Raw genomic sequence first — 12,369 nt, forward strand, 5'->3', positions numbered from 1 at the left:
GTAATAACAACAACAAAAGCAGAAACTTATAAAGAAAAGCACAAACAAAACTAAGTCTTATCATGATAAAACAAATAAACAGGGAAATTGGCCAACCAAATTAAACAAAAGTTGCTTAGGAGCACCAACCAAGACCTGCTTCACAAAAGACATCTATTGCAAGATATATAAATATCTTATTACGCTTACCTAAGTAGCACAGAATCTGTTCACAGTTCTAGCTGTTTTATACCAGTACAAATGGCAAGTGCAAAAGATCAGTACCAGTGTGACCTACAATGCATGACTCACATAACAGACTTTGCCTCCAATACTCCCAAGGTTTCAGCAAGGATATGTCGAAAATTTAACAAAGTTATCATTTTAAAAATACTTGAAAAGACATTGATATTGGTATTAAACAACTCATATTTGCTTACATTTGAAAGAACCTGAAATCCTTTCAAAAAAAAAAAAAAGAACTTGGAATTTTTTAGTTTTTAAAATTTTCTCATTGTCCATAATCATTTCTGAAAATTCCTTCCTTTTTTATTTGATAACAATATATTCCATTATCTCAAGCTGCCAATATCTACAAAACCAACAATTTAGAATCTTGATCCAACAACAGCAAAATCATTTTAGCAAAATAAAGTGGATACTCTCTTCATGTTCATCAATACAGTATGTTAAATTTATGATTTGATCATGATCCTGGCAAAAAATATATATATATATATATATATTTATGTTGCTATCTGTAGAAACACAACACATAACACCCTATCTCATAAAATGTAGTGCATGGTTCAAAACAACCTTCCAAGTGCAAATTCAGTGCAGCAGACTCTGTTTACCTATTTCAATTTCTCAAATCTCTTTTCTATGATGAAATATATTGATGGCACTCATTCGTACAATAAAACTAAAAACATCATCTATGAGAAACAGTATTAACAGGCTGGGGACTACAATGATTTAGAAGGCTAAATTGGTGAGACTAATGCTTGGTTGACAAGAAGATATCATTGAGAAATAGATAAGACAGTGATGATCATAATAACAAACTTTCTAGTTGAGTGGAAAATATAAAAACAGAACAAAGAAATCAATCTAAGTAATGATTTCATATTGATACCAACACCAATTTCCTTCACACAATTTTAGAGGCATTTGACTGATTGTATGATCAAAACTAGAGGAAAATTATCAACAACTTCTAACATTATTCTGGAACTGCTTGTGTCTAAATATGCTCAAATGCATAATTTTCATACCTAACAAAAGAAATGCATAATCCTCATGAAAAATGATTCTGGATCAAATGCACTGGGTAAATCAATCATATTGTTTCTTTACTGTCTTTCATTCTGCAGACATCAGCTGCTTGATACATGGCTAAAAAATTTGCTAGGTAAAAATTTTCACAGATGATAAGATTCGTTTCAAGGCCAAGTTGGCAGCCTATATGATACAATCTAATCTCAAGGAACCAGGTATATACCATCTATATGAAAAGGAAAAAAAAGTAGGAGATGACAACACATTTAAATTTTAAACCTAATAATTAAACGGGTGAAGGGTCATCACTGCTGATTGTTTATAAATGCATGTGTTTACCATATAATGAATCAAGTGCTGTGATCAAATTAAAAGTTAGATAAAGATTGGGAATCATAAGAAAGAAGCAGAGCTAATATAGCAGGTAATCCCCAGTCAAAAAGAAATTTTGATTATTAAAGGTATTAAGTGTGCATCAACTGTAATAAAATAATCAATACATTTTCAAATAGATCGAACATCATCAGCTGTATGCATACAGCATAAAAACTCAAACAATGTTCAAGTAAATGGTCTTTTAAACAGTTTACAAAGTATAAACTGCGTCGCTTTTGACCACGATGTTTCCCTCAGCACACGAGAAGACCATTTTTATCCATCAGTTATCCATTCCTATCACTGGCCAATGGTGCTCCACTGTACCCAAACAATGTGCAGTCTAACATTGTCTAGCCCTGTAACTCCCATTATCTGAACCACCAATGCAGCAGTATCCAATGCCATTAACTCCTCATAAGAGAGCTGATCAGCATGCTGCAATAATATCACAAACAAGCCGTTGAACTTGTTCTACAACCTGTTTCCAAGCTTCAGTTATCCCTCCATAACTTTCAAGATTGTAAAAATGAGGGCAAAATGAAGACCTACCGCCTATATGTTAAAGTTTTAAGGCCTTCATTAATCTGAAGATATTTAATCACATCAGTAATCGTGAAGTATCATAATAATACGACAAAATATTCATGTTGCAGAGTACTAGAACTACTAGAGACAAACCACCTTCCTACAAGGGAGAAAGAATGAAAATTGACTAGCATGTATTTCAAATATGTCAGGCTGTTATACATTCTGGACTTGAAAAAAATAAAAGGGAAGAAAACACGCAGTGAGGGGCAAATAAACTTCCCAAGTCTATCACTGAAAGAGAAAATGAGTAAAGTCCAATTATATTCAAGTTGTATATAATAACAATCATCATGCTAAGCAAATATTGTTTACATGCATATTTGCCATATAAGTGCACAGATAGCGTGTTTACGTAAAAGCATTGAAATTTATTTTTGATAAATTTTTGTATGCATATAGCCAATCACCTCTCTAGACCTCACGGAAGTGAGAGGTTTTTGCACTAGGTACGACCTCATTATATATCCACATAAAAACACAGACAAACCAACATTCACACACAGATACAGAAACATGTACATATTCATAAAAGGCCTATCACCCATGATGGGATCTGAATATTAGCATCTCATTAAAACCTTTCATATGATTTCATGAGTTTGGTACCACATACCAAGAGGAGCCATTTGGAATTTCCAGGAACACATACGCTTGCGTGTGTGTGTGTGTGTGAGAGAGAGAGAGAGAGAGAGATTAGATAAGCTTCATGGTTCTGTTATCTGTGATTCTCTAGTGATTTTTTTGCTTTTATACTCATGCCTATTCTTTATTGGAACTTACCCATAGACAATTAAAAATTTTACGGTACAAGTTGGTGGCTGATCAGAGTTGTTCCATCTCTCAACTTTCCAGTATTCAAAGACTACATAGAATGCTATATTAATTACACAAAACAAGAGCTTCTTCCCATGGACTAAAAAGATCCACTCATGCTAAAAACACACCATTCAAAGAACACTAGTTGCATCTTTCAAAGGATTAATGTAAAAAAGCCTTTCAGAAACCAGTTACAAAGGAGCCATTCAGATTCATTCCAAAGAAAACAACAAATACAAAACCTAAGAGTTCCACATGCTACCAACCAAAAAAGGAGTTCCACAAGCTAGACTCACAGTCAGGTTAAGAATAAATAGTGTCTCATTCAACTTAAACCAAAAGAAAACAATCACCATGAAATCTAAGAGTTTCAAATGCTAGGAACCACGCTAAAGATTTTTTTTTTTTTTTTTTTTTTTGATAGGTAATCAAAGATTTATTTCATGAAAAGGACAACATGTTCACGATGGTGAACACTCATAACTTAAAACGAATACAAGTACCTCAGGAAGAGATACAAATAGAAAGAAGAAATTCAGAAATGGAAATACATTGTGTAAAACCCCAAATTTTACCCCACTTAAATAAGGTCCCAAATTTTACCACTCTAAAGTATAATTTTATTAAGAGAAGACTACTTTATGCACAAAGAATACAAAGTAGCCTAAAGAATTACAAAGAAAAATTATGTGCAAAATAAAGGAACATATTTCTAAGTTGTTGACAATTCGAAAGATTAAAATTTACAAAGTATCCAAAGCCAGACAACTTTGAATCTCATAATCTGTTTGTCATATATCCTACATTGACTCATTAGTAACAGATGCCACAATCATAATAGATCCTCTGGGCAGAGTCAGTTTTAACATTTAACAAAATACAAGATGGTATAAAAGATACAATTTATATGACCCTCATTCATTTAAATGAAATCCATCCACATAATAACCTGCTTAAGATGTCAAGATCTTACAAGACTCAAAAAATGAGGGGACTCACTAATAATGAGAAAATAAGAAGATCACACAAAATGCAAAAATCAAAATGAGTACTGGCATGTGAATGCTCACCAGTTGACAACAGTTATTGTCAATGAACCAGGGAGGCTATTAGCAGACCGCAACAGATTTAAGAGAACATCAAGAGTTCTGTTTGCTTCTGACACAAGTCCAACTGGGTCCAGAACAGGGTGACCACCAACCAGCCATGATATATTAAAAGCCTGTCTGCTAGCTGTTGTAAAGAACCAAATGTATATCCAAAGAAAGTCAAAAATCAAATTCCTTTTTTAAAAAGAATGGAAAGAATAAAAAAAAAAATGGCAAAGAAATCAGGCAAGTAAAATGCAACATTATGAGCCAATGAGATATAGCTCAACTGGCACTTCCTCCCACAAAAATAGGTGGAGGGTGAGGTCATGGGTTCAAGACCCAATGAGGTGCATGCGTAACTTACCAATCCAAAAAAAGAAAATGCATCCATATGAAACCTAAACCAAATCATTTTTAGTAAAATGATTAAACCTGAAAGTCAAAATGCATTACCTTCTGTGACAGGGTTTTCAAAATCATCGGTGTCAGATGTAAAAAGTAAAACATATGTTTCCAAAAATTTCAAAGCCAGCAACCTTGTCTCAACAGAACCGGGCTACAAAATAAAGTTGAAATAACTTTCAGGTTAGCTCAATATTGAAAATATTTAACAGCTACAACATACAAGTTTACTTAACACCACAAGACTTTGTTCGTTTGACTTACCAAAACACAATGGGTCTCACCAACAGTTTCATGAATAAGACAGAAGGAAATGGAAATACAAGTGAAAGTGGAATTCCACATGAATCTTTAGCAAATAGATTCTACTGAAACCATTAAATCTCACAAACAAACTAAACAGTCAAACTTCACTTCTCTGATAAGACACAGATTAAGCAAGTATCACAGCAAATTTGTAATCATCAAACGAAAAGCATATTGAAATTCCAACAGGATTTTATGACATGAATGCAGTAACACTGCTAATCATAATAATTAACTGCAATGTGTAGCAAAAGAAGAAAGAGGTAAAGATAAAGAAACATAGACACCCTATATTTTTTAGACCCCCACCCCAGCACATGCATACTTGGCACACTTTGTATAGACCACAGCCTCAAAAACCAATAGACCGATTTAATGCATCACTACATGAACAGGATCACTGTCAAAGTTTTTGCACATACAGTTTCTCATTATGCAAAAAATGTTGTATGACAAACCTTGAATTGTATTTTAAACATTTTTTACTGCTGTTAAGGGTCAAATCCAGGCCCCAATTTTCTTAGTGCATCGTCAATGTAACATAACCATGTTGAGTTCATACTATAATAAAATGAAAAATGAAGAGTAAGCTTTAGAAATCCATCAACATTGAGGAGAATTCAAAGGGGCATGGCAATACAATGTACATACCTCCAACGCAATGGCAAAGACAGCATCCTTGAACTTAGCAATCCACATCCAAAGCTCTTCAAGCCACCTCTCAATTTTACCACGCCGGTGAAACTATAATTTTTCAGAATGAACATAAGTAGTAAAAGAGAACCACCAAGATTTTATAACTCAAAGCACATGATTGAACCAGATACTGCAAACAGTAACCACAAGAAAATCTAGATATCATCTCCAAAAAAAAAAATAATGGGTATGATCGTAAATTGCCAACTAATACATAAATTATAAACAAAATCATTAAAAAAATGCCTCTTCAAATATTGGAACCCATAGTGACTACCCTGTACATATGCACACATGCACACGTGCCTCGCGCATGTGCATGCGTGTGTGTGTGTGTGTGTGAGAGAGAGAGAGAGAGAGAGAGGAGACCTGCAATGCCAACTCCTCCAGAACACTACAAAAGAATTTTGTGCCAATAACTATGGATTGTCTTGCAACAGTCGGCTCAACGTCTTTTAAAAGTGCCAATAAAACAGGCATAAACACAGAAGAATGCTCCATTGCTTTCAACCCAATCTCTTCAATCGCGCTGCCAACCATATTAAATAAAATCAAATCACTTAAAAGAGCAATTAGACAAGCACACCAGCATGTGTAATAAATAAAACATTAACCTCAAAATAACTATTTCAAACACCTCCTTGACATGCATGTGTTAATGTATTTACAGAAAGCATCAACAAGGGACAGACAGAGAATGAAGGAAAAACAAGAACTACCAAGCTTTAGTCCCAAATTTTTAGGGTTAGCTATGGATCCTCCATGGATTATTCATTCTTTTATGCCACTATATTCTATCTGAAGCCACACTTACTGTTACTCCCTTAATTGTTCCATGTTAATTAGATTCAAATAGAAACCATTATAGATCAAAATATTTCTTGTTTCTAAAAAAATTTCCCTAATATTGAGTAATTCCATCCAAATCAAGTACAATTGCAAGTGTACTTTGAATATTAAGCAAAAAGTGTGAATCAGAAAGTATCTTTCAAAATCAAAAAAAGAAAAGAAAAAGAACAATGAATCAAATTAGTGACATTAGAATAACTAAACAAAGAAAATCGAAGATCGAAGAGGAAGCGAAAGAAGCTATAAGCTAGGGTTTTTTGTGAACACTCACTCTAAGAGCGATTTGCGGACGAGGGATTCGGGGGAGGACTGGAGCTCGACCAAGTAAGGAAAAAGCTCGGCGGCCAAAGACGGTTCTATGGATAATAGAATATCTTTGGCTTGCTTTAGAGAAGACATCTTCACCGCCAAATCGCCGTGGTTGTTGGCGGCGGCGAGGAGAGAGAGAGCCTGGTCCGTCGGAGGAGCTCCCGCCATGGAATGAAGCGCGATTATTAGCCAGAGATTTTTAAAAAAATAAGAGAAGAAGAAGAAGAAATAAAATTGGGAATGTTTAGGGTTTAAAATTTGGGTTCGGTTAGGGCTTTGAATTGGGGAGTTGGGTGTGGTAGGGTGGGATAGAAATATGGAATTGAAGGTGGAAAGAGCGGGTGCTTCTAAATTGGGGACGGAAGGACACACTAGTGGGGAGTGAGAAATTAATATACGATAATCTCACGTGGAAGCGTCGACATGGATATTTTTATCCAGTAGCTTGTAAATGGTAAGGAATAACCTGGGCCTGGCCCAGGGAAATTTTTTTTTAATAAAAAAGGCCCAGAGCAGTATATCATAATATCATAAAGAAAACCCAAATCGAATAAGTACAAATTATTGAAATTAATAAAGATATAGTTTACTATATATATTTTATCTACTTTTTAGTTATCATCAATTCCGTTGTCGTCCAGCGGTTAGGATATCTGGCTTTCACCCAGGAGACCCGGGTTCGATTCCCGGCAACGGAAACTTTTTTTAAACAATTTACTTTCCTCTTCATTTATAGTTTCCATTTTCAATTTACTTTCCTCCTTTATAGTTTCCATTTTCAATTTACTGTCCTTTTCACTTTAGTTTCCATTTTTCTTTTAAAACAATTTACTGTCCTCTTCACTTAGTTTCTTTTTTTTTTCTTTTTTTTTTTATCAGAGGTTAGTTTCCATTGGTATTGCGTTTAGTTTTTATTTTTTTTTAATCAGAGGTTAGTTTCCATTGGTATTGCACAAAAATAAAAGGAATTCTTTTTTAGAAACAATTTACTCTTGGTAATCTTATAAACAATATTTCATTTGTCACCTTATATTTTGGTTGTCCTCTTGGTATCTTCACTTAGTTTCCTTTTCTTTTCTTTTTTTTTTTATCAGAAGTTAGTTTCCATTGGTATTGCACAAAAAATAAAAGGAATTTTTTTTAGAAACAAATTACTGTCCTCTTGGTATCTTATAAACAATATTTCACTCTTCAAGATTTTGCAGGTTAGTTTCCATTGGTATTGCACAAAAAAAAAAAAAAGGAATTTATTTTAGAAACAATTTACTGAAGACTTTTTGTGGATGCTCTCAGTTGTATGTGTTGAGAAGTTCCTTTTAAATCAAAGAAATTGTACCGTGGCAGCTCATCTGGGAGCCTGAGTATCTGCCTGCCTTAGTGGCATCATATTCATATGTACCACTTGGTTGGAAGATAATTCTTGGGCCGTAGTTTTGTTTAAACATGGAAAAAATTTATTTTTCTTAAAATGGCAGCAACTTTGAAAGCAATTTATACCTGCACTTTGCTGGGGGCATGTCAAAGATTTTGAAGCCATTCAATGTAAATATTTTAAATGATGACAAGGCTTTTTCTTCACTCAGATATAAAGCCGCTTCTAGTATATTTACAAAACTTACTGCAAAAGAGCATCACATGTCAATTATGAAGGAATAAAAACTGTGGTAGAAGTTTCATATTTCACTGATAGGGAGATGAGCTGCTGGCAGTGTCATCTCGTCTGAACTTCAGTGGTCCAATATAGACATGTGCTATGTGATTTACTCTAGGCCAGTCCTCACCTATATCCTTTTTGCACCTTTCCTCCAAGGTAGGACATTCTTGAATCGATAGATGTTGAAGGGAACTTAAACATCGCAAACCTTCAGGCAGAGATGTTAGATTATGACAGTCTGAAAGTTTCAAAGATCTGAGCGAGGTAAGCTTAGCTACCCACTCTGGCAGAATCTGCAGACCAGGACAGCCACGAACTTCCAAGTTTTGCAGTGTGCTGACATGTTGTAACCCCTCAGGAAGAGACACAAGCTCAGGACAATTCAAGATGATCAAACTTTTAAGAGTTGAGAGGTGTTGCAAATCCTTAGGCAAACAAACCAATTTTGGACAGTACATGATAGCTAAATGCTCAAGAGCTGTTAGAAATTGCAGCCCCAGTGGCAATGATGCAATATTATTGCAATTCTCAATGGACAAAGATCGAAGAGAGCTCAGGCCTTGTATGTTTTCCGGCAATGAGATAAGGCTATGGCATTCAATTATCTCCAATGACTCCAGGGAGGTAAGGTTTTGCAGACCTTGTGGCAACGAAAGGAGCTCCTCACACCAGCGAACAGTTAGGTTCTTTAGATTGTTGAGCTTTCCTAAATTTGGAGAGATGGAGCGAAGCTTGGGGCAAGAGCCAATAGTTAAAGACATTAGAAGAGCATTATTTTGAAGCAATTTTTCCAAGAAAACCAACTGCCCTTTAAATTCTTCAATAACAATGATGGTGAGGGAAGCTAGATCTGATACTGACTGTAGTATCCTATCATTGCAACTCCGCAGCTCCAGATGCTTTAGCAATGGAAAACATGGCATGTTGTGTAACTTTAAGCATTTGCTGACTGTCAATTTGACCAAGGAAGGGAATCCTTCTCTTTGGTTGAAAGGCCACCAGAATTCTAGATTAGGAAAATCTATGAGAGTTAGCTCTTTCAATGATGAGAATGATGTCACTGAACCACTACCATAGAGCTCTTCGCCGATGATCTTTACTGCATCCATTCCTTGCAAGTAAAGGACCTTAAGGAAGGGAAGTTGACCCAGTGTAGGAAGATGTTCACATCTTCTGCAGGCAATCAAGACAAGTTCAGTTAGATTTGGGAGTTTATGAACATTCATCCATCCTGGGAAGCAGTTTCCTCGATACCCTTTTACAAACAACTTCTTTAGATTTTCATGTGGTTGGAGGTAATTAAGCACTTCACTTCCCAGAGTTCCATCAAAATCATTGTCCCTGTTTAATTGCCCCTGATCATTCCCCCAGGATAACTCCAAGGACCGAAGATTTCGCTTACCTAACATGCTGGCTGTCATTGCCTCTGTTGCATCCTTCACATTCTCCAAGTGTCTGATATTTAGCTCACCCCCAAGGTTTAAAATTTGCAGCTCTCTGAGACTTTCATCTATGCCCTCTCCTACAATAAACATTGACAATGTCCGGAGGTATTTAAGGTTCCCTATCGAAGCTGGCATTTTGGTCAATCTCTCACAGCCAGTTATGATTAGATGTTTCAGTTTAAACATTTTGCCTATATGACTTGGCAACTTGATGAGATTATAACAACAGGAAAGGTTCATCACTTGTAAATTGAAAAGACAGCACACACTTTCAGGTAATGTTTCAACCTGTGTGTTAGAGAGGTCAAGGTACCTCAAGAATATGAAAGAGGAAATGGACTCATGGAGCTTTTTGAGGCCACTACCGCTTAAATCCAGGACCCGTAAGTATCTGAAACTTGAAAAAACACCTGAAGGAACTTCTCCAAGATCACCTCTTGGAAATACTAAGATGAGAGTTCTCAACTTCTTTGCTTCATACAATGCTTCTGGAATTGTATATAAGCTGAAATCACAAACCACTGATGAGTGACGAATAAGGGAGAGACTTCTCACTATACTGTTATCTTCTAGTTTCAAGTATTCACTTCCTGAAACAGATTGTGCAAGATCATGAATGAGATTATGCATTTTGTATTCAATTATGTTGCCATGGTCATCTCTCTGTACAGCCTGAAAGAAAGATGTCCATACCAAATCATCGAAATACTCATTGCCAATGAATTCAAGTGATCTTCTTCCTTCTGGAGATTGAATCAAGCCTTCTGCAATCCATAGCTGGATTAGTTTTTCCTTCTTGAAACTATAATTTCTAGGAAATATTGAGCAATATGCAAAGCAACCCTTTAGATGTGATGCCAAGTGGCTAAAGCTCAACCTTAGGGCAGGTAGAATTCCATTATCACTTTCAGATACATCCCAAAGATCACTCTCCTGGACAAACAACCACTCTCTTTCCTCCCTTTTGAACCGCATGACGCTCCCCAGAGTCTTTGCAGCTAAAGGTACACCTCCACATTTCTTCACTATTTGTTTGCCAATTGTAGACAGGTTTGGATGGTGGTCTTCATTATGGCCAAAGGCTCTTTGCTTGAACAAAGCCCAACAGTTATCTTCAGATAACCCTTCCAAATGATGAATGTAAGTTGTGCCCATTATAGTCGCGACCTTTTCACTACGCGTAGTGACAATGATTTTGCTTCCCTCCACTCCACTACTCAATGAAGTTCTTAAATTGTCCCACTCATTGTGATCTTCATTCCATACATCATCTAACACAAGCAAGCATCTTTTCTCAAATAACAATTCCTGGAGTCGAAACTGCAGCACATCCATCCCAAACAAATCACATTTGCTCTTACTACCAGATTCTAAAATCGAAACCATGATCTTCCCCACATCAAAATCATCATTAACACAGACCCAAATCTTCAGATCAAAATGTCTTTTTACCCTTTCATCATTGTAGGCAAATTGAGCAAGGGTTGTTTTACCAAGACCACCAATACCAACAATAGAAATAACAGAGATTTTCCCTACACTGTCACCTGTGGACAGTAATTGCTCTACTATCCTCTCTTTATCACCCTCTCTGCCAATAACTTCAGATTCAATTACAAGAGAGCCAGTTTTCCTTATCCCCCTACTTTGACTTCTACTACTACCACTATTATTAACAGATACCTCACTCAAATTAAAAAAAGACTTCTCTTCTGCCAACACATCTAACGTCTCTTTGATCTGCTCAAGTTTTGGTAACATGTTAATGCAACTTGCAAAACTTCCCAGAGAGGGAACAAAGACACGTACCTGTTCGATGAATCGGTTGCGATTCCCAGATACCATAACTTCAGGAGAGCACTCATCAAGAAGGTCCTCCACATCATAAGCAACTTCCTTAAGCTCTGTCAACCAGTTTCTCAAAGCTCTATCTGTCAACTGTCGCTCTTCTGCGTCTTTGAGCACAGTTTGGATTACGCGTAAGGTACGCCGGAGCTTCTTGAGGTCCTCCTTGACGCCGCAGATATTAGTGATCTCTTCAAGAAATGGGGTGGCCAATTTGTCGAATACCACCTGTAGAAGAGGGGACAGAACTACATCCAACTCCATCTTGCGCGCGGCAATTGGCAGTGGCCTTATAGGTGGTCACTGCTCACGTCAAAGACTCGAGCTCTCAAAGAACCAAACACTGGTTTAGATCTTTTCGCGGCTAGCAGCTGTTGAAGATAGGGAAGAACATGGTAGACTTCAGTGTTTAGAGTCTTTAGACAACTTTCCGAGCTTCTACGGTTTGTTTGATTCTTTTTTTTTTTTTTTTTCTCTCTGTCTCATTGAAAGTTGTTCAACACTGTGGCGGGCTTGACCCGCCAATCACCATCGTGAGTCGGATTTTTTTTTTTTTTAATGAACTTTTTTTAGAATCCTTTTTGCATATACGCGTGCGTTTAGAGGATCAATCTCCAGTCTTTCAAATGCTATATGTTGGTATATTTTAGCATCAAAATTTCAAAAATCATTACTCAATCTTCTAATTGTAAAAAAATTTACAATCTTGATACATTGCTATCCTAAGAGC

At 36.2% G+C, this 12,369-nt stretch overlaps 2 protein-coding genes and 1 non-coding gene across 5 annotated transcripts in view; 1 reads left to right on the forward strand and 2 right to left on the reverse strand.

Moving 5' to 3' along the window:
* The window catches only part of LOC126709553 (uncharacterized), a 32,928-nt gene extending 25,837 nt beyond the window's left edge, over window positions 1–7,091 (reverse strand). For 2 of the 3 annotated variants that reach the window (XM_050409838.1, XM_050409837.1), the window contains exons 1-5: window positions 6,658–7,091; window positions 5,907–6,066; window positions 5,493–5,585; window positions 4,587–4,689; window positions 4,113–4,275 (exon numbers count right to left, since the gene is read on the reverse strand). In XM_050409838.1, the coding sequence (XP_050265795.1) occupies window positions 4,113–4,275; window positions 4,587–4,689; window positions 5,493–5,585; window positions 5,907–6,066; window positions 6,658–6,863 (725 nt within the window). In that variant the 5' untranslated portion in view covers window positions 6,864–7,091. Of the gene's footprint in view, window positions 1–4,112; window positions 4,276–4,586; window positions 4,690–5,492; window positions 5,668–5,906; window positions 6,067–6,657 lie in introns of those variants that run through there. The other variant, XM_050409839.1, reaches the window with a different exon arrangement.
* A 230-nt stretch (window positions 7,092–7,321) lies between these two features.
* On the forward strand, window positions 7,322–7,393 carry TRNAE-UUC (transfer RNA glutamic acid (anticodon UUC)). The gene has a single exon. It is a non-coding gene; the product is annotated as a tRNA-Glu (tRNA).
* Window positions 7,394–8,207: 814 nt separating this feature from the next.
* On the reverse strand, window positions 8,208–12,102 carry LOC126709582 (disease resistance protein RGA2-like). The gene has a single exon (XM_050409875.1). The coding sequence runs from the start codon at window positions 11,901–11,903 to the stop codon at window positions 8,376–8,378; it is 3,528 nt and encodes a 1,175-aa protein (XP_050265832.1). The 5' UTR covers window positions 11,904–12,102; the 3' UTR covers window positions 8,208–8,375.
* Window positions 12,103–12,369: the final 267 nt, after the last annotated feature.

Source organism: Quercus robur, chromosome 12 (genome assembly GCF_932294415.1).
Source record: "Quercus robur chromosome 12, dhQueRobu3.1, whole genome shotgun sequence".
Lineage (NCBI taxonomy): Eukaryota > Viridiplantae > Streptophyta > Magnoliopsida > Fagales > Fagaceae > Quercus > Quercus robur.